Here is a 22,679-nt window from a genome sequence, read left to right on the forward strand (position 1 = left end):
GCCTTTGCTCTGACCGTGACGTTGTTCTCAGCTGAGGCCAGGTAGTGGCGAACAGAGGCGCTGACCACGTGAGGAAAGCTGCTCCGTTGGCAGTTTGTAGATGATGTGGTGAGGGCTGCAGGGCACGGGCGCAGCTGGGTAGGGATGTTTTAAGTGCTGGGGAAGTGGCGCTCTGGCCTAGCAGGTGACTTGTCTGCTATGCCCTCCCTCCTTTGGTACTTCAGCTTCTCTCCAGCTCCCTTTGCTTCTATAGTCCTATTGGCTCTCTTGGGGCTGCCTCTCCTCTCATGGTCCCCTCCTCCTGGAATCTGCTTCTGGTTAGTGCTTTCCCCATTCCACTGTGCCTGAGGCAATCACCTTAGCATCTGCCTTTTGCAAACTCACTTCTTCCCTGTCTGCATTATAGACAAAGCGTCCACCACACATCTTTCTAAAGACTGGACCTTTTGCTGTTTACCCATCTCCCTCCTCTACCATCCGCAACCAAGCCCTCTCGGGTTGGTTGCCCCTTAGTGCCTTGGGAGTCAGATTCTTTCGTTTCCTTGGCCATGAACACAGTCTGCTCCTCCCATTTCCTTCCTCTCTCTGTCTCCAGCCTTCTCTGCTGCTGCCCTCAAATTCACTTCTTGGAGACAGGCAGAGCACCCAGACCCTGCTTTGGAGACCAGTCAGGTAGAGTTAAGATTACTAAGTACCTGTGTTCCCCTACGTTGCTGTCCTCACCCCACCCCCTGCTCCTGTCATAGTACTCAAAGTTTTTCTTTAACTGACTCCGTTTTGCTTTAATGGACTTGCTCTTGAAGGCAACGTTGAGCCATTACCATAAAAGGACAATCAGCATGGCTTGCTCTGAAGAGGTTCCTGTCAAAGCTGGAGTGTTGCAATGCAGACTGTCCCACACCATCTTGGGAGCCAGCTGGGTTGCATGTACCTCATGCAGAAAAGCTGTGCAACTTGGAAGTCCCCCTTTCGCTGGAGGTGGTCAGGGTCATAAACTCTGGAACCAGATTACCCTAGTTCAAGGCTTCCTCTGATACTTGCCAGTAACATGACTTTGGGCATTGCTTAACATGTCTGAGCCTCAGTTTCCCCATCAGTACAATGGGACCAATAATATTCATCCATAGGATGTTGGTGAGTAGTTAATGAGAAGACCTTGTGGATTGCTGCAGTCAGCCTTTGAAGGACAGCTGCCACATTCTTTCTGAAGCCTTAGCTCATCTCCCAGTAGAATGGGCTCTCTTTTCCTTGGACCTCATGGTACTTCCATATATATATTTCTTTGTTTCCTTTATGTGGGAATGGGGTGCCACTAGGGTGGTTTGTGCTTTTCATTTCTGCCTTGATCACCTTGTATATTTGGAAATAACTCAGAAATTCCATCTTTGCAGAGACAGCTTGCCATGACTGCCAGACTCCAGGTTAGAGGGCGGGGGAGGGCATGAGGTGGTGTTCTCCCTCACACCCCGCAGTGATATACAGGCCAGGCAAAGATGCATTTCTCATGGTGAAGAGAAAGACCAGTGGAATTGGTGTCAGAGATCTGGGGTGCATACCCTTCCTCTCTCATTTCCATGTTGGGTCCTGAGGCCCTCACTGGGTGCCCCGGAGCCACCACTTGCTCATACATGAGCTATAATGCTTTGGTCAGTGCTGAAAGCTGTTTGCTCAGCAAAGACTGATCTTCTCAGGGAGTGATGACTTGCCTATGTGGGTACCCCGTTGAGGGTGACCTGGCGGGTTCACAGCTGTCTTTCCATGGTCTATCAGCCCTACTGTATCTTGTGCCTTCTGGCTGCTCTTTCTCCTACCCTTGTCCTAGTTTAGGGCTTCAAGGTTCTCTTGGGAAGGGCAGAGCCATCTGTAACCAACACATCTGAGGAGATGCTGCAGCCATCTAGCCTTGAGCAAGTTTTCCCAGGTTCTCAGATGCAGATGTCTCTTGCTACTTGAGTGTGGGTTTTAGTAGAATTTATGTCTAGCATAGCTAATGATCTCCTGGGAAACCCTCGCCCCCTCCCCCACAGCATGGGTCTCTGCTTTTTGTGCACTTATGGGAATCTGTAAACTCTAACAGCTCCCTCTTCTTCTCTTCCTTTACGTAGGGTCCACAGTTCAGTAGGCGCTTTGTGAATGTCTGTCTATAAACGTGTAGTCCTTCCTGACACACTCTTGTGGGGTTACGGCTGCTCATTTCTGGCATGCTCAGCCTGAGCTGACTTCTGAGGAGAGAGGCATCTGTTATTCTCTGGCTTTATAATTAGGCTATCAGATAACATCTCCCGGGTTTCTCCCAGGTGCTGCTGGTCTCTGTATCCATGAACCATGGAATTGAATTGCTTTAGGACGGGTTGCTGTTTGGGGGAGATTCAAGTCACCGAAGGTTCAGCATTCTGCTCTGAATCTCTGTGGTGACCTTAGACTATACATGAGGATGGGATGGAACACCTAGGTCAACCCTGCTGAGTGTCCATATGTGAGCAATGTGTGTTCCTTCCTGTAAGGTTCATCAAGGGGGCAGAATCTGCCTGCACCGTACCCTCTCATTACTGTCAGTTCTGCAGGGATCCTGCCCTCCTTCCACATTGGCCCTGCATGGCAGGATAGATGTTAGTGCCCCAGCCCATGTGAACATGTGTGGCATCTGTGTACCCCTTTCTGTCTTTCACCAGGGATGCAGTGGGGCCTCCTAGACTTTGGAGCACCCACATCCAGGTTATCCAGATTTTATATCTTTTCTTGCCTCCGTTTTCCTCTGCTCTCTGACTGGCTTTCTGCTCCTCCATTAGACTTGCTTCTCTCGGATGGGATGACAGCAATCATCACCATAGCTGTGGTGATCATCCATTGTGTTTCTGCTGTATGTACCCAGTGAGTGAGGGCTTTCTAAGCCTCTCTCAAAATGGCAGGGTAGGGAGACTGACACCACTTCAGATTCGGAAGCTGACAGGCAGAGAAGGGGAAATGAACTGACCACATAACTAGTCAGGGTTGATGCTGGGAGTGACATTCAGGCTGGTCAGATGCTCACACTTGTGCTCACACACTGCCTGTCTCCTCCCTCAGGCTGGAGCCTGGCGGCTGCTGCTGCTGCTGCTTCTTCTTCTTCTTCTTCTTCTTCTTCTTCTTCTTCTTCTTCTTCTTCTTCTTCTTCTTCTTCTTCTTCTTCCTCCTCCTCCTCCTCCTCCTCCTCCTCCTGCTCCTCTTCATCCTCCTCTTCCTCCTCCTTTTCCTCTTCCTCCTTTTTTTTCTTGTTCTTTCAAGACAGATAGGATTTCTCTGTATAGCCCTGGCTTTCCTGGAACTTGTTTTGGAGACCAGGGCCTGGATCTCACAGAGATCTGCCTGCTTCTGCCTCCTGTGTTTCGGAATTAAAGGTATGCACCACACCTGACTTCTGTTTGTCTTTTTTAGTTTTTTCAGTTTTTTTGAGATAGGGTTTCTCTGTGCAGCCCTGGCTGTCCTGGAGCTCACTCTGTAGACCAGGCTGGCCTCGAACTCAGAAATCCGCCTGCCTCTGCCTCCCAAGTGCTGGGATTAAAGGTGTGTGCCACCACTGCCTGGCTCACCACTGGCTTCTGGTAGACTTCTTTGAGCATGAGGCCTTCACTGCCAAGTCCCTGCTGTCTGTGCTGTACCCACTTGTCCAGTAGCACATGGTTTTCTGCTCCTATGAAGACTAGTTCTATAGAGGGAACAAGAATCAAGAGTCAACTCATCCATTTTGTCTTCTCTGCAAAGGATCGAGAAAGACACCAAGAAGTAGAGGGTCCATTCATCAGGGCCAGAGCTCAGCCTGACTTCCAAGCTACCTCTCCTCTCCCTGTGCCTCAGGCTGAGTCTTCTTGGAGCATCTGGTTTTGTTCTAGTTTCTAGGCCACTGACCGTTTCAGGCCTAGTTGGCTCTATAGGGTGGGCCTTGTGAAAAGGTAGAACTCGAACATCTTTTCCTAACTCATGACCGAGCTGCTGGTGCTTATGAGTGCTGAGTGTGGGGCAGAAAGGGCTCTCCAACAGTGGCAGTGGCAGGAAGCCCCCCTCAGACCCTGCCTATTCACTGCTCCTGCTGCAAAGCAAGGTCACTCTCATCAGTTGGAGCCTAGGGGATGGAAAGGCAGCTGGAGAGGAAATTAAGCAGCAGGATCCTCCATCCCACCTTTCCTTGATCCTTTTCCAAAAATTGAGATAGAATTCATGTACCATGAAGTTCATTCTTTGAAAGTATGTGGCGTTCTCCAGGCTTTGGTACATGCCTGGGTCACACAGCCATCATGACAGTCCAGCTCCAGAACACTGTGGACACCAGTTAGCCCTGCTCCCTTTGCCTCCTCCTTCAAGATCTTGGCAACTACTGATCTGCATTCTGGCTTTGGATTTGCTGGCTCTGGACCTCTCATGGAAACAGAACCATCTAGAACAGTGATTCTCGTCCTTCCTAATGCATGACCCTTTAATACAGTTCCTCATGCTGTGATGACCCTCCCTTCCCCCCAACCATAAAGTTACTTTGTTGTTACTTCATAGCTATAGTTTTGCTACTGTTGTGAATCGTAACAGTAAATCTCTGTTTTCTGATGGTCTGAGGTGATTCCTGTGAAAGGGTCACGGCCCACAGGTTGATAACCACTGATCTAGTGTGTGTCCCTCTGCGACTGGCTGTTTTCACTTAGCTCTGTGCTTTCAGGGTTCACCGTATCACAGTGCAATCCACACATCATTCCTGTTTGTGGTAAAACAATATTCCATTTTATGGACGACTTGCGTTTGGGCTACCCATTCATCGGCTGGGACATTTGGATCATTTCTGTCCTTTGCTCCTGCGACTCATGCTTTGCGTCCCCTTTTCTTTGGTTTTCTTGAGAAGCTGTTCAGTGCATACAGCTGTCTGTATTCCCCTAGTTTGGCTTATTTGGGAAGCAAGTGTTAAGTGGCTGTGGGGTGGCTGGGAAGCCAGGGTGGAAGGAGATGAAGGTTTTCTAGAACTCTCTGCCAAAGGGAGGCCTTGCACCTGGCCCCGGGGCCATCTGTTGAGAGGTGGGTATTTTCCTGTTGTTGATTATTAACCAGTAGGTGGTTATGATACTGAGAGCAAATCTCCAGGGGCAAGGATTGTTGCTGTGTTTGAGATGATGAAGTGTTTTCCCAGACATTTAAACAGCCTAGGTCCTTGCTTCTCTTTCTGCACTCAGAGATAGATCACCATTTTTTTTTTTTAATTTACTGATTGGTATCTTTTTTTTTTTTTAATTAAGTGCACACCCGTGCACACACCTGTGTGTGTGCATGTGTACCTTGGTGTATCCTCATGCCATGGTTTTCAGGTGGAGGTCAGAGGGCAACTTGTGGGGGTCAGTTCTTCCCTTCTACCGTTCGGGGTTAGAAGTTGAACCCAGGCCATCAGGCTTTGTGGCTTTACCCTCGGAGCCATCCTGATGGTTCCAGATCTCCATTTCATGAATCCCATTGGCAATGTTGTCATTGCCCTAGTCTATATTTGTATAAGCTTCATTCTACAGTATTGCTTTTAATTCCTTAGAACATCACTATTCCTGCATTTGCACTGAGGCACAGAGGTGAGGTCACATGACAGAGTAGCAGGAAGAGCCAAACTTGAACCCAGGAATCACTTGACTCTAACTGTTGGGCATTCTCTATAGTAATAAGTACAGACAGTGTGCTGTTGCAGGGGCCCAGGTCACAGCCTTCTGAGGGTAGAGACCTGGGCCCTGGATGCTGAGATGGTGTCACAGGGACCTCCCAAGGACTCTGCCCAGCTTCTACTCCAGGCCCCTCTGTTCTCCTTTGTTGAGACTGCATTTTACTAAAGTCATGTGTGTGTGTTGGGGGGGGGGGCGCTTCTGGCTACCCAGCACCCTCCTCTCTGCCCTGGGATCTCCTATGCTTTGAGGAGCCAATCTCCCAGGAGAGAACATTGTTTGGCTCTGCAGTAGCTGAGATGCTGAGTGGGCTGCAACTCCAGGAACCCCGGGATGACCTGCCCATTCAGTGCCCTCATGCCTCTCTATTTCAGCTGAGAGTAAAATCCTCCTCCTCCTCCTCCTCCCTTCTGCCTTCTTGCCATCCTCCTCTTCCCTTCTCCTTTCCACCACCTGTCCTTATCATCAGCACCTTTCCTTTGTGTTCTCAAGGGCCCCTGGGTAAATATGGGGCCATGTGACTTTAGAGCATATGTTCCTGTTTGTCTGGACTAGTGGGAGGGCGGCTTTTAATCTCAGGTTCACGACACCGCGGCTCACAAGGAACTCATTACTTCTGGTAATGATTTACCTTTTGCTTATAACAAATGAGAGTGGTCAAGGTTGTCCCTGGATAGAGTCACATCAATTTCCCCTACTCATGTGTGATATGTCTGCTGAGTGAGAGAGAGAGCAGGAACGCCACTGAGCATGCGGCTCCCACCTTATCTTTGTGTCAGCTGGTGACTGGGTCTAACCCTGGTGTCCTGGGGGAGGCATTGCTCACATGTAAATGTCCTTGTCATGAGGGCTAGGGCAGGACAAGCTTGGGTCAGCTGGTCAGAGTAGGGGGCGGGGTTGAGGTAGAAGCTGAATTTCACCTTCTTCATTCTGATCTTTCGTTCACAAGGCTAAGAGTACTCATGAGAACTTGTGTATTACTTTCCCAGGGTGGCTCTTATCAAGTACTAGAATTGGCTTGAGACAACAGACATTTCTTTTCTCAGTTCTGACATCCAGTAAGATGTCCATAGAAACACAGTAGCATGATGGGCTGGGAAGGGTCTTTCCTGTCTCTTCTATTTGCTGCTGTTTGCTTAGCATCCTTCCATTTGCAAACACATCACTCTTCCATCTAAGTCCGTCATGCCGCCACGTGATGTGGGCCTGTACGCTTCTCTTCTTACACGGGCACTGGGCATGTGAAAGACCTAGCTCACAGCCTTGGCTTACCTCCGTCACATCTGCAGAGACTCTAATTTCAGATAAGGCCCTATTCATAGGTGCTACAGATTGAGATGTCAACATACTCTTTTTTGAGGGGACACACTTTAACCGACAATAGACATTTAGCTCTTAAATAGGAAGTAGGAATGGAAGCAGGAATGTGCCTTTATTATAGGTATACATGAAGCTGTCTATATACCAAGGCAAGGTGGGTTGTAATGCATGGGTAAAGGTCCATGTGCACCTTGAGTCTTTTGCAGGGTAGTAGCTATCCTTGTGTCCATCTTTCTTCCCCTCTGGACTCCTAGACCCATCTTGGGAGTTAGAAGGAACCTGTTGGCCATGAGTGTTCTCTCCTGCCTCACTATCACTTGGGAAAGCCTTCTGATTGGAAGCTACCTTGTATGGTCCTTATCATTCCCTGGTCCTGGTTGCTCATCCAGCATCCAGGGAAAGCAGATTGGTGCATGGGAAAAGGTAGAGGATTCCTGCATCTTAGACAGTAATTGCATTTACTCTGGCTCCATGGGTGTGGACATAGAACTAGATAGCATGGCTGTTTATAGTGTCCATCAATGAGTGATATAAAAATCTCACTACATCCTCCTCCTCCATCTCCAGGGTTGTTCCTGGAGATCCAGGACTGCCATCAGTTAAGGTCGTAAGTCATCTTCATAAATCATCTCAAGAGGCATGGGTGGAAGTTCTAAATTGAGCTTAGATAAGCCTGTCTTCTCTCATGGAGAATTTGCCTCTTTTCTATTCTCTGTCAGCCTCCCAGCTCCCAAAGGAGGTGCCCTTATCTTTGCCTTAGGGTACCCGAGGGTGCTATTTCCTACCCTTGATCAACCTTCCCTCTTCCCCTTTCTGGTTTTTATGGGACAGACTCATCAAGGGAAGCAGTGGCTGCTTGAAAGAGGGCTGAGTGGAAGAGGCAGAGGGCAGAGGGCAGAGGGCAGAGGGCAGAGGGCAGAGGGCAGAGGGCAGAGGGCAGAGGGCAGAGGCTGTGCTGGACCAGCTTCAATGGGAGGCAGGTGAGGGTGCAGCAGTAGCCACAGCTAAGTTGATATATGGAAAGTGAGGTTGGTAGCTTGTGTTGAGCGGCAGACAAAGCTGCTGCATTCCTCTCTCCTCTCTCCTCTCCTCTCTTCTCTTCTCTTCTCTCTCTCTCTCTCTCTCTCTCTCTCTCTCTCTCTCTCTCTCTCTCTCTCTGTGTGTGTGTGTGTGTGTGTGTGTTGCCCTTTATGGTTCTTGGACCAATAGCGGTCTTGATCAAGAGGGAAGAGACCTCTTTCACTCCAGCTATCCTAAGTCCTGTTACCAAGGTGCAGGAAGAAGTAAGGACAGAGGCAGGTGGAGGAGAGAAAGGGGAGCTGGCCAGGGTGGAGGTTAGTGGAATCATGTGGATCCTCAGCCAAGCCAGATGTTCACCAGCCTCCCTGTCTGGCTGCTTAGAGGAGAGAACAGTGGTCAGCTGCAAGGGAAGCAAGGGGCTCTGTGCTAGACAGTATGGCCCTGTCTCTAGCCTGGTTTTTCAAGAGGTGTTAAACTGTTCTAGCCTGTGGTCTTGGGCAGCCGGTATAAGACTGTATCTGGGCTCCAGGCTCCAGGGCTGGGATTTCTCTTTGGAAAGCTGGGAGCATGGCTCTAGGGAATGTGGGTTTCCTTCATGAAGCAGCCTGGATTGGGGCTGTTATTACTAGGACAATGGATGGGAAGAAGTAGAGTGAGTGTTCAGTCCAATGGGGAATGGTGAGTCTTGGTCATTTAACATAGGCACAGACTGACTGTTGGGTGCTTCAGGATGGGGCCCCTGTGAAGCTAGGGGTTTTAACAGCTCAATTGTGATCTCTGTCAGTTCTCAGTACTATTGTCTTGGCTTTCCATTCCTGCCCTCCAGGGTACATCAGAGTTCGTGGCCCACTGGGGGAATCCCCCATCTCTGCCCAGATGGTCCTGTTGCATAACTTGCTGTAGAAGTTTCTTCCAACCTAAGCAGTCTGGTTGGTGATGGGACAGCAAACAAGCTCTCCCTGGTCACCAGCAAGGGCCAGATGGGAAGTGGGGAGTGTGTGAGAGCATCGTTTCCATGGCAACACAACTCTGTTTAGCTGCTTCAAACCTGGTCCTACCCTACATGGGCTAAAATAAGTTTTACCTGCAGCTTTTACAGCAGGCAGCCCTGTTATCTCAAGGGTGGGTCTGTGCCAGCTCTCCCACCCCATGGTGTGTGTGCGTATGTGTGTGAGCATGTGTCCAAGTGGACAGAGACACCCATGGGATCCCTGTCTCCCTCTGACCCTAGTCCTGTGTCTTTTAGAACTAGTGGTTCTGAGACTTTGAGTGCATCAGAATCACGTGGGAAGCTGGGTAAAGCAGATTTTTCAGGTTCCATCTTTGGAGATTCTGGCATGCATCTGGGGACTTACACGTCCTTAGGGGATGTTGATGGACCAGGGCCTTGCACTATACTGCTTTGACGTTAGTATATCCCAATGAAGAGATTCAGTCAACTTTGTATCATTCCAAGTCTTCAAGCTCATCCACTCTTAGATCACAGAAGGAAGGCTCAGGAAGACCCTTGCTAACAGCTTCTGTGCCCTTTGGTCTCTTTGCAGGAAGCAGGAGCTGGCCAACAGCTCGGATGTGACCCTCCCAGATCGGCCACTGTCCCCTCCTCTCACTGCTCCCCCGACCATGAAGGTAAGAGGCTCAAAGTCAAGAGGTGGGACGAAGGGAATGCTGGGAGCATTGTGAAGCCTCCCTGCTGTTCTAGCTTCTGTCTGGCTGTTTCTGTTCTAGTGGTGACCATGGAGGGCCCAACACTTTGGGAGTCAGCGTCCTGATAAGTCTAGTGGAGTGAGGGGAAAGGATGACTGAGGCCTGGGTGTCTGTGTCAAGGGGCAGTGGAGACAGACAGGCTGTGGTGGGATTGGCAGGATGCTTAGATCAGTGCGAAGCCATGTGGAATGATGGGACCAAGAACAAGAAGTCCATATTGTAGGGAGGAAGCTGGGTGTTTAAAGGGGCTGCCAACTAAGGCAGGCAGGGACTAAGTAGACCCTCCTAGGACTTGGACAGCATTTGATCAGCCCCTCTAGGCTGGCTTTGTTACCCTGGTCTCTGTGGTTTAGTTGCCTGTTGCTTTAGTCTCTGTGAGAGACTTGTTCTGAGGCTTCAGTCAGAAAGAAACCTGGTTTAGAGAGAACCCCATCTTTGATTCCATGCCTAGGATCCCCCCTTCCTAGAAAGGAGACTGTGCTCTCCTTCCAGGCCTTTCTGCGTTCAGTCTCCCCCTCTAACTTCCATGGGATGACCACTCTGTCCTAGGCTAGTCCTCGGGGAGGACTGTTAGATCAGCTGCACACCCCCAACTTCCTTTGTTGGGTAAAGACTAGATCTGAGGAAGTCTCCTGCCTCCCAAGTCATCAACAGACCTCAAGGCCTGTTGGCATCAGTCCCGCCTGAGGCTCTGTTCTGAGATGACTCACAAGAAACAATTTGGCTTCTCTTCCCTGCTGCTCTGTGTGGCTCCCCTTTCCCATGGCATCCCAAAGGCAGCAGATAAGCATCAGCGCTTGGCATATGTCTATCTCACACCAAGCCACGATGGCAGCAGAGCCCTAACTGGGCTAGGCGTGTGGGCCAGGGTACAAGATGGTAGTACAACTCTTCTTTTCTTGGTGGGGATACCTGGGCATCCAAAGCCAGGCCACTTTTGTCAGCCTAGCCCGGGATAGTATGTGACCCAGCCGCTGGGGTGGTTTGCTGGCGTAGAGTAATCCTGAGGATGATGTTGGGTCTGAGTTTCAGCCTCCCTAGGACTTGAGTTGGTCGTGGGAAGATTGTCTCTGCTCACGGACAGCAAGAGTTTACGAGAGAATGAGGAAGCCTAGGAAGAGTCAGAGAGTTCTCTTGGCAGGCTTCACTCGTATGACTATTTAATTCATTCAACACCCAGTGTTTATTTGAATATTACGTTAGTCAGGACTCTTGAGTGACAGAAACACTACTCACTTGAGCCTAGGAACTTTCCCAGGCATGGCTGTATCTGGGAGAGTCGACCTCTCTCCCGCTTTCTTCTGTGATGTTTTTATTCTCTGTGAAGCCCTGCTTCAGCGACAGCAGGATGGTGACATGACGGCAGCTCCTATAGATTGAGTAGCTCTTGTGGAAAAAGAATAGCTTTTCTTTTCTTTCTTTCTTTCTTTTTTTTTTTTTTGTCAGTAGTTCTTACAGAGTCCCAGAGAGGAAGCTCATTGGCTAGAGAAAATGGAGTGCTGTGATTGGACAGGTTTGGGTCTCATGACCTATACCAGGGAAACTGAGCGAAGGACTGAGGTGGCCCCCCGGAAGGAAACTTGAAGCACCGCTTTAAGGAGGGGAAACAGACTCAGAGTAGACAGGACCCACGACAGGGACTGCTGAGCTGACAGGTCCAGTGCTGGACATTTGCTTAGTGACCCAGGAGTGGACTGAATACTGAGGTCTCTTTTTCTTTGGGGTTTGTTGTTCATCCATTGAGCCAGAAGTTGAAAAGGGGAGTGGCAAGAACGAGGGATGGATAGTTAGGGAAAGTGAATATTCTCAGGGGAAGCTCTGTATCACTCAGGAAGAATAAAGTCATGGGGACTTGGAGAGATCTTGGAGAAGGCTGACAGGGCTTCTTTTGAGGAAATGCTAATTCAGCTGGGCCCTGAGAGTTGAGGAGGACTTGCACTAAGGTGGAGTCAGGATGGCATTCAAGACCCTTGCTCTTCAAAGTGAGGTGAAGGGACCAGACACACTCTCAGAATCTGAGCATCTCAGGAACGCAGTCTCATGCCCTGCTTCAGATTGCCCAGTGGGATCTGGATCTTACCAGTATCTCTGGTGACCAGATGCACAGAGCAGCTTGGAGATCCCAGAGATGAGGTGGAAGAAGAGGAACTGGAAAAGACCAGAAGCACTGGACCACCCTGAGTTAGGGTGGGAGAGTCTGGGCCTGAAGATGGGCTCTAGATCAAACAGAACTCTTGCTAAAGATTTAAAAATCTTCCTAGTTAAGGGCACTGGAAAGGTTCAGTTTTGTTTGTTTTTGTTTTGTTTTAGTCAAGGTCTTACCATGTAACCCAGATTCTTGATCCTCTGCTTCGGCTTCCTGAGTACTGAGTTCACAGGTGTCCACCGCCCCTGGCTGTGATGGGAGCTGTGAGCATCCACCCTAATGGCCTTGAGAAGGATGTTTGAACTAGAACAGAGTGGGAATCAGCAAATGGACCAGATGCCACTGTCAGGGTACCAGGAAGAGCATGTGATCTTGCCCAGGGCACCAGCAGGCTTATTTGGAAATAGAGCTTGGTGTTCTCAGGTGGTAGGTTGATGAGACAAGGTGATTTGAAGAGAGGAGGCAAGAATTGTCTCAAGGTCTGGAGCAACTTAACTTGGTAGAAGCATTTTCTGAGTTGCGGTTGCCCAGCAGGGAGAAGAGTCAGGTTGTTCATGTGTTTTCAGGCCCAAGGCAGCTGTCTAGGGAGGAGGGGGAGTGGGAAGAAGAGAGGCCCTTAGGGTGGTACTCTGGAAAAAGCTGGGTATAGACACGGAGGGAAAGAGCAGTAACTTCAAGGTGAGGGATGAACAGCTGGGCCAGCTGCTGGGAAAGGCCAAGCATGGTGTGGCCTGTGCAGAGGAGAATGGGGCAGAATGGCCTGGTGTTTTCTGGGATATGACTAAGACCCGTTCCAGGCAGGTGAGGTGACAGCAGATGGCAGCGCTGAGGAGTGGAGACACTGAGAGTCAGAGGATGTGGACAGTCCCCTGTGAGACCTATTGAAAGGAGAGGGAGGGTGTAGGGGTGTCAGGAGTCCCAGGCAGACTCTCAACCATCCTTGGTGAACTCTGTGACTCATGATCAGAAGGCATCCCTAGCTCCAGACTCTGTCTTTTTAAAAAACAAAACACTTTGAACTGAGCTCAGGAAGTCCTCAGCCTAAGAATTAAGGGAACTGGGCCTTGCCCTTCTAGGTAGAGATCTTGTATGCTACTGGTTAGACTCTGTTATATCTTGTCTCTGTGTCTGTCATGGTTTGTTTTGTGGCTAAGGTTTGACTCTATGGCTAGGAAATGTTACCATTATATAAAGGTAACTTCTTTCCAGGGATTTGAAACCACAGTGCGCACAGCACCCTGACTTGTTCAGCACAGACAGAGAGCCTCAAGGTGTGCTCAGTGCTGCTGCTCCTTGTGGGTTCGTTCATCCTGCCTGACACGGAGCTCCTGGAGTGACCCTTTCTTGATCTTTAGGGCTCTTGACCTCCGGCTTAGGGTGGTTGAGTTGTTGTGGACAGCTTGAGACCTCCATGTTGAAGGCCCTTGTTTGAGTCCCCTCCCCCCTTTAAGATTTATTTACTTTTATTAAATGTGTATAGGTGTTTTGCCTGAATGTATATCTGTGCACTTTGTGTGTGCAATGCTTGTGGAGGGTAGAAGAGGGTGTTCTGCTCACTTGGAACTGGAGTTATAGATGGTTGTGACTAGTCATGTAGGTACTGGGAATTGAACTCAGGTCCTTTGGAAGGGTGGTCAGTGCTCTAAACCACGGCTCCATCTCTCCAGCCTGCTCCTCACTCCCCACCCTGTTTTATATCTAGGAGATCTCTCCTTGCCTCCCTGTTTTTTGCTTCTATTTCCAGGGTCATATCAGACTATCATATTTTTATTTTGAACTTTTTATGCTTTGATAATTTCATATGTACACACAGACACCACACACACACACACACACACATTTGATAATCACACTCCATTACCCTTTCTTGTCCTCGCCCTTACACGCCTACTGAGCCTTTTTTCTTTACAAATCCCTTCTTATTTCCATGATATTTTTTGAGACTAGGTCTCTCTCTGGCTGAGACCATGCCAAGTAAGCCAGTTTGGCTGTCTAGCAAGCCCCGGGGCTGAATTCAAGTCTTCATGCTTACATGGCAAGTCTTTTACTGTCTGAACTGTCTCTCCAACCCCTTGAATAATTTTTTTTCTTCCACCTGAGCAGGTGCCTGGCAAGAGAAGGGATCACCCGTTCCCTTGGTAGTGTGACTCAGGTGCAGAGTGCTCCTTTGCGTCATGGATTGACGATCCATTTCCTTTAGAGATGGGTATAGTCTGGTCCTCCTCTCCCTCTGTGCAGCTTGTTTTCCTAGGGGATTGCCTACCCCCAGTATGAAGCTGAGAAAAAGCTGAGCAGATGGGCTGAAACGGGAGCCCAGTTCCCAAGCTGAGGATGGGCAGGGTAGGATGGGAGTGGGGTTGGGGGCTGGCTGCCTGGGTGTGCACTGGATTGCTGCCAGGGTTTTAGTCTTTATGAGTTTGGTTTTCATTTTCACAAGGACCAGTAGGCATTTAGCAAACTCCCCAGTGTACCTGGCTTTGTGTGGATTCCCCTGGGAACGCCCAGAAGCACTGGTCCTTGACCCTCAAAGAGCCTCCACAGGAGACCTTAACTTAGCAGAGGAAGCCAGATGGCTTAGCATGTGACAAGCTCACAGATTAAAAGTGGCTTCTTAGTGGGGAGGAGGTGCTAAAGAAGGGGCAGTCAGAAGAGGCCATAGGAAGCAAGATTGGGCTGCCCCCTGGGGCTGTAGACCAGACCTTCCTGTACTGAGGAGGGGGAGGAATTAGGGCAGACCCTCAGATTCTCTTCCATCAAGGCATCTCCTAGACGCTGATTTCTCTAGGGCACAAGATGGCTATGACCTGAACTGGCAGAGTTGTCCTTGGAGCCCTGAATAGGCTGGTAGCTGTGACCCTTGGTTAGCTTTCCAAGTCCTCCTCATAAAACCCTGAGGCATTCTGGGTCATATGTTCTCCTTTGGAGAACATGGTGGAGGCTGGGGGATCTCTTGAGAGAGGTGCAGACTGTCTTTTCCTATGTTGTTCCTCAGGGCTTTGTCCCCCAGGGCCACTAATCCTTCCTCCCACTTTCCCTCAGTGATAGTAGAGGCAGCTGTACAAACTTTGAATGTGTGAAGGAAGTGGGCACCCGAGGAGCTTCTCTGCATCCCTTTGGGCTGAGGCTTGCTCACATTTCCCTGCCTCCCAACCCCCTAGGCTTACTATTTGCTTATACACACTCTCCCTCCTCAACTTGTCACATGGACCTGTGGTGGCCAGTCCACCTCTTTACTTTGTTCCTGGTGCCAGGCCCTCCCCTCCCCCCTTATTACTGAGCATTTTCTGTCACATGAAGACACCACAATTGGTTTGCTTGTGTTCCGGTTGAGGGACAACTGAGCTGTTTCTGGTTTGGGCTGTACTAACAGCCAAAAGCTGTGACTGCTGAAGTATAATCTGTTTGGCCTTGTGTCTTCCTTTCTCTTGGGTTATCAAGGAATAGAATCACTGCATTAAAGAGTAGTGAGCGTTTTGCTGTTTCTTTTTAGGAGACCTGAGTCTCATTCTGTAGACTAATCTGGCCTTAAACTTGCTCCCTTAGTATCTTCCTCCCTTAGTCTCTTGAGTGCTGAAGTTACAGGCACGTGCCACCATGCCTAGCCTGGCAAAATCTTTATTTTGTTATTATTTTTTCTTGCAGAGCTTGTGCATGCTAGGCAAGTGTTGTACCTCTGAGCTACAGCCTCCACCCTGAATCTTAAACGTCATTTGAGGCTGACAGACTGTCAGTGCTTGCGCTATTGTACATGTCACCAGCAGTGCCATTAGGTCCTGGATGCTCTGTATTTTTACCAACATTGACCATTGTCAATTTTTAGCGTTTTTGGTAATAGACACCTCAGTGGGTATATGTTTGGCAGCTCACTGTGTTTAATTTGCATTTCTCTAACGACCAATGATGCTGAACCTAATGGAGATCCATGTCTACTTACTTTGTGTATGGTTTGCTGTCAGGGCCCTGTTCATTTATCCTTATATCAGCATCCAGTGTTCTGTCATCTGTGGAGAAGAGCTCTTCCTCCATTGCATTGCTTGGGTGTGTTAGCCATGAAACCTGCTGGCCATAGATGTGCTCCCATGCACTGTGTAGCATCTCTGCCAGCCGTGGCACCTCTCTAGCTGAGGGGCCGAGAACACGACTCCACCTTCTTCCTTGTGTATATAATAGGCATCAATCGTAGTGTTCTTTCCGGAGAGCTTCCACATGACCAGAATCCTGTCCCACCAAGCTCTGTGGAAAGCTCCTGGTAGTGATTTGGAGCTGTCATTCGACAGGAATCACTTGTGGCTCCTCTGCCTGAAATAGTCACAGGAGGTTTGCTGAAGGTCCTGCAGCTGCTTTGGGGCAAGCCTGTGGTGTGTGCCAGAGCCGGTGTTCTAACCACTATCCTACACTACCCTAGCTCCACAGGCTGGTAGAGCATCTTCTCAGCAAGGGCATAGACACCCTGACTCCTGTCTCTTCCCCTCCGTGATGAGGACAACACACCCGCAGGAGCAGTTTGAGTAGTCACAATGTAATCCATGACACAGCAGGTACTCTGTCATGGGCTCCTATGATGGTGATCCAGGACAATGACAATGATGTCGTTGTCCCTGAGGCACAGATCATCACCACTTCTCTTTAGAGAGCCCAGACCTAGCTTGTGTAAGCTTTGGTTATTTCCATTACCTCTGGACACTTGCTCTTCTGGCGGGTGGCTCTAGAGAGCCCTGCTTTGTAGAAATCATCAAAGAAAACTGTCTAGGGTCCAGAAGCAACTTGGGGAGGAAAGGCTTTGCTTCATCTTACACTTCTACATCACAGTCTCTCACTGAAGGAAGTCAGAGCAGACCCTCAAAGAATATTGGGACCAGAGGCAGGAGCTGATGCAGAAGCCATGGAGGGTGCTGCTTACTGGCTTGCTCCTCATGGCTTGCTCAGCCTGCTTCCTTATAGCACCCAAGACCACTAGCCAAGGGCACAAGCTACAGTGAGCTGGGCCTTCTCTCATCAGTTATCAATAAGAGTCTGGTGGGGACATTTTCTCAATTGCAGTTCTCTTTCTCAATGACTGCAGGGTCAAGCTGATAAAAACTAAAGCAAAACCAAAACTAAAACCAAAACCAAAAAACCCACTAGTACAGAGACAGTCACCAACTTTTTCTGAGGTTTCCACATTTCCAGGACCTTGTACCCTTTCTCCTCTGAGTGGGTGGGTCAGAACAGTAGGGCTCCCTGAATTATCTCTCTGGGGACCTCTTTCCCCTCAATTTGATTCTGCAGCCCAGAGCCCTTTCTGAACCTTCACACTGGTCCCATGGTTCCCTACTGGTGTGGATACCAATATAGTCATGACCTGGCCCCTAAGGGGCTTCTTTAAACTAATAAGACCTATGAAGTCGTAAACATCACAATTTCTGGAGCCAGTCTGCCAGGGATGAAGGGGCTTCTTAGCTCTGCGAATATTCTGAGCCTTACCTTCCTTATTTGTAGAGTAGGGACAGGAAGAGTTCCCATGTGGTGGATGCGTGTCAGGAGCTTGCCATTAGTTGAAATTAGTTGACATTTTCATTCAGAACAGACATGTGTGGCTTGTGTTTGCTTTAGTGTCTGTAGTGTCCCTCAAAAAAAAAAAAAAAAAAAAAAAGAAAAGAAAAAGAAAAAAGAAACTTTCTGCAAGAGGATACCTTGTTTCTAAGACAGTACTTAGGGCTAAGGTTAGAGTTAAGGTTAAAGTTAGGGCTAGGGTTAGGAAAGGAGTCAAACCTCCTTTCTAGTGTTGCTACTATGTTTCTTCTGAGGACTCTCGTCCTCTGCCTTGCCAGGCATCCACAGCTGAGGAGCCCGTACTGTGGGGGCTTCTGTCTCAGACATAAATTGTGGGTTCAGATATCCTTGGGATGCTTGGAATAGGATAAAAGTAAGAAGTCTTGGCCTATCAAGCAGACCTGAAGAAGTGGCGTTCTAGAAGCTTCTGACTGGACTCTTGAATTCTCAGAAGGCTACTCTGACATAAGCAGGAGTTACACTCCAGGTGGTTTATATGGGGACAGGAAGGGCCTACAAGGCCGTCTTCCTTATAGAGGCCTGCAGAAGGGGATCATACAGAGACTTGGATTCTTCAGTTCTAATGGGGAGCTCTGAGATTGGCCTTGGAACATTTTCTGATCTGTTGGTGCCCACCAAGAATTTCCCAAGGCCAGTTCCCTTTTCTGCAACTGGTGTTGAAACAACTCTGTGTTTCTGGGCAGGTGCTGACGCTGTGGGGAACATTGAAAGGCTGAGGGTAGGGCATCAAAGCTCTGAGAAGCAATGTTAGGTGCAGAACTCAGCCTGAGCTATCTGTTATCTGGGTATTGGGTGCCCGGAGAAGGTGAGTCAAGGCTCAGTCTGGCCTGCCTTACTCATTCTGAAGACCTTGATGGAACACTTAATATTCAGGGTGTATCCCTGAGGATGCTCCCTGGGCTGTGTATTCTAGTTATTACATGTGCCTTTGGAGGCCTGACCTCATCCGCCCTGCCTCAGAACTTAGTGCTTGGTCCTGTGACCTCCCCTAGTAAGTGCTGGGTCTGGCTGGGTCTGGCAGAGTCTTGGTCCTAAACTTAGATTTTGGTTTTCAAAATTTCTCTCTCTCTCTCTCTTTCTTTGTCTTTCTTTCTGTGTCTCTGTGTCTCTGTGTTTCTGTGTCTCTGTGTCTGTGTCTGTCTGTCTGTCTGTCTGTCTGTCTGTCTCTCTCTCTCTCTCTCTCTCTCTCTCTCTCTCTCTCTGTGTGTGTGTGTGTGTGTGTGTGTGTGTGTGTGTGTAAGGATTGGAGGACAACCTATGGGGATTTGCTTGCTCCCAGCATCATATGGGTCCCAGGAATCAGACTCAGGTTACCAGGCTTAGTAAGTAGCAAGCACCTTTTGAGTCATCTATCTATTGAGTCATATTGCTTCCCTTTGATCCTAGAGTTTAATAATCAACAATGCTACTCTGTGTAGATCCGTAAGGCTCTGAGAACCTCAGCTGTAACATAGGTCCATTGGACCACTGTGTGGCTTAAGGAGGACATGGGCTGGCAAGGGCTTTGTGAAGGTCTGGACACCATACAGGTGGTATATTTCAGTTTCTTTAAAGATTAGCAGTTGCCATTGTGGTCAATGAACCAAACACCTGTTGGGTGGCTTTAATTATAAACCCGTGTTTCTCTTTTAACTGCCACACACTGCCCTGAGACCACTTGGCAGCTGGACCTACCGGATTCTGTCCCTAGCCGACTCCTAGCCCTTGCCCAAGTGCCATTGACCACTTCCTCAAGCTTAGTATCTGGGGCTTTGGGAACCAGTGGGTGGTGGCTTCTTTTCTTCTTGAAGCATTGCCACTGGTGCAGTTCCAAGTCCTAATAGCTTGTGTCTCCTTCTAAGTACCAATAGATTGTAGTGTCTCCTACCTGTAGTCTCCCACTATTCTGGCTCTGAGCTCCTATAGATTCCCTGCTCCTGGCTGAGTGTAGGGCTGGAGTTTTGAGTGTTGGGGTGTCTGTTTCTAGAGCCTTTGTAACCATTACCACAACTTAGTGGGTGGCTTAAAATAACAGCAATGTATTCTCCCACGGCTCTTCAGGCCAGAAGTCTGAAATCAGGGTGTCAGCAGGGCCTTGCTCCCACCAAAGTCTGTGAGGGAGACCTTGCTTGTTCTTCCAGCTCCTGGTAGCTCTAGATATGACTGCTTGCCTTCTTCCGCCTCTGTGATTCTGTGGCTGCTTGTCTCCCTGGGTGTCTCTACTTTATGCGTCTGGACACTTGTCATCTGATGAGCCCTCTGGGTAGTTAGTCCAGTATGGTGATTGCATCCTGAGAGCTGTTTCAGTTCCATTGTGTTTCTGTGCCTTAGACTGCATGAGTTACAAACACCAGACATTTGTTTCCCACCATGCTGGAGGATGGGAACTCCAAAATCAAGGGGCTGGTGGCTTTAGCGTCTGGAGAGGCTTGCTTTCTGCTTCCAAGATGGCACCTTGCTGTTGTGTCCCCCCACATGTGGCCCTTGTGTATATGACTCCATTTGTCTGTATAGTTCCAGCCAGTCCTTTTATAAGACATTGACTCCTTTTGTGGGGTCAAAACCCTCACGAGCCAGTCATCCCCCAAAGGCTTCCCTTCTGATGTCATTCCCTTGGGCCTTAAATTCTAACACATGAATTTGGAGGGATTCATGTTCACACATGGTCTGTTAGTGTGCACCCCCATCACATGGTCCCATTCACAGACTTTTGATGTGCACATGTCTTTTGGGTGGGGGTAGCATTTGACCTGATATAGAGTCTGGACTGACTGTTCTACCCTGAGAGCTCCTGGTGGGAACGTGGTGAGGCCCAGAGCCTGGTTAACACTTAACTCCACTTGTGTAGTTGTTAGACGTGGTTGTATTTGCCTGCATAGGGGAGAAATGTGACGGGGTTGGGAAGACCTGGCCTTTTGCAGCCAAAGCTCACACAGTCAGGGATGGCGCTGTCTGTTCCTACTACTGCCATAGAACCCAGTACGCTCGGAGTCCACAGTAGATGCTCAATAAATACTCACCTATACGTGATAGATGAAACCTCTTGATTGATCCATATTAGAATGTGGATGTGCGTGAAAAGTCCAGCATTCTTCTAGAGGATTTCTATTAAGACTTGTTTCTCTTGCAAGTAAACAGTAACAGTGAAACCCAGCTCCATTCAGCTACTTCTAATGAATGTATGCTTATTGTGAAATGTTTAAGCAATGGTAAGTACAAAGAAATACGTTGTTAAAATAGTAATAATGCCTTAATGATCCTGTTATCCGGAAATGCCCAGTGTTACCGCTTGCTAAGCATCCAGAAAGCTCGGCATCATACAGACAGAGCCATGCGTAAATGAGATCACTCTGTTTATGCCTCTTTGTAATAAAAAGAGCCTAATTCAATTTTCCTTGCATTTATCCAATGAGGCAAAAACCCAAGTGGCTCAAAAGGAATTGCTAGAGTGGAGAGAGAGAGTTCCTCTCTAGAAGAGACAGTGTTTTTTTTTTTTTTTTTTTTTTTTTTTTTTATGGGTTCTCTAAACATTTTGAGAAAGATCATTGTACAAAAAGAACCAAGCCAGGGACGATGGTGCACACCTGCAATCCCAGAACACGGGAGGTAGAGGCACGAGGGTCTGAGTTCCAGACTGCCCTTGGCCATATAGTGAGTTTGAGGTCTATAGTGACCTTGTCTCAAAAACAACAAGCTGGCAATGAGCTAAGCCTTCGAGCATATAAAAGATTAGTAATGAACGATAATGCTTCCCTGCGTTGTGATTGGCTGCCTGCTTTGGAATGTGAGAATCAGGTGGGTTTTGGAGGGAAGACAGTGCTGCCTGTGAACTTGACCCCCTGAAGAGTGTTCTCCTTTTGAGGGGAATGGCTGTGGGTAGTGCATTTGTTTTTGCAGCCATGTGGATGAAGCCTTCCAGAGCTTGGAACTCCATCACATGTGGCAGCCATGCTGAACCTATTTCAGGAGCGAATAGGGTTTGTGAGAGAATAGCATGGGCTGAGCTAATTTGATTTGGCAGAGGGTATGTGTCTAGAAGTTTCTAAAATGTCAGATGTTAATACAATGGCTGGCTGGCTCTACAGTGGAAGCCAGAAGTAGCTAGTGAGTGGATGGCTGGGTAGCATCATTTGTTGTACAGGAGGGATGTGTGAGAAAGGAAATGGGGAGGGGGAGAAGAAGAAAGTAGGTAGAAGGAGGGAAAATGGAAGGACAGGCTGATGGCTGTCATCAGGAGGGGAGGGAGAAGAGAGTTGAGGTGAGTCTGGCCTGCATTGTCAAGGAACATGAGCTTCAGGACTAGACTGGATCTGTACTCTGACAGGCTTTGGCAACCTGATGGAACTTACAGCACTATTCAGAGGGATGTACCCTGCAGTCCTGTGTAGCAGGACGTGTTGTATTTCTTGAGCCCTTTCTTCCAAGGGTCTGGTCCTGGTGATGATCTGGCCTCTGAAGTAACTAGAATTGATCTTACCTCAGAGATGCCCTGGAGGATCAGGATGAGAACCAGGTCAGATGCACTCAAGGCCTTGTCCCTGAATAGCATTCAGGTGGAGCTCTGGAGTGTCCTTGGGGTATTTTTTGCATGGTCAACAGATCTGGGCTATGGGGGACAGGAGACAGAAGCTGGGGCGGATTTAGGGAGGGCCCAAGGCTTAGTGACTCCTGATTTAACTGGGAAGATGTGATTTGTAGGAAGGGTAGACAACAGAGATGGCCCTTTGAAATCATCATAAGATAGCTCATGGCCTTGATGGTCTAGTGCTGGCTGTTGAGGGAAGAGGGGCCTGGATAAGCTAAAAAAATAATAAGTTTAGGAAGCCCCTAGACAGTGACCCCCTCCCCACTCCTACTTTCTAAGAAGGAATTGATTCAAGGATATCTGGGGGGGGGGGGGATTTCATGCTAACTGACTTTCAAAGCTCCTCAAATATCCAGTTAGCAAAGCAGAAAGTGGGTCAGGAGCCCATTTGATTTTAGAAGCTGGAAGGCGCTTCTGCAGTACCTAGGGAGGTTAGGGACCTGACACAGGGGCACTCATGGGCACCTGAGGGTAGTGATGGTGGTAGAGGTAGGGACCAGGCAGCCAGGCTTCCATGCAGCAGTTCAGATGTTCACTTTAACCTTTCTTCTTATTTACTTACTTATTTATATAATTTATGTGTGAGCATGTATATCTGTACACATGTGTGTGGGTGCACACATGCCACAGTGTGCATGAGGAAGTCAGAGGACAGCTTTCAGAATTCAATTTTCTCCTTCTACCATGTGGGTCTTAGGGAATGAGCTCAAGT

General features: G+C 48.7%; 1 protein-coding gene across 8 annotated transcripts in view; it reads left to right on the forward strand.

Annotated features, from left to right (window-relative positions):
- The window catches only part of Rap1gap2 (RAP1 GTPase activating protein 2), a 219,898-nt gene that overhangs the window by 108,140 nt on the left and 89,079 nt on the right, over positions 1–22,679 (forward strand). For all 8 annotated transcript variants that reach the window (XM_034506215.2, XM_076936325.1, XM_076936326.1 and 5 more), the window contains one exon: positions 9,542–9,626. In XM_034506215.2, coding sequence (XP_034362106.2) covers positions 9,542–9,626 — 85 coding nt within the window. The remainder of the gene's footprint in view (positions 1–9,541; positions 9,627–22,679) is intronic.

The sequence above is a fragment of the Arvicanthis niloticus genome, chromosome 6, assembly GCF_011762505.2.
Source record: "Arvicanthis niloticus isolate mArvNil1 chromosome 6, mArvNil1.pat.X, whole genome shotgun sequence".
In the NCBI taxonomy this organism is placed as follows: Eukaryota; Metazoa; Chordata; class Mammalia; order Rodentia; family Muridae; genus Arvicanthis; species Arvicanthis niloticus.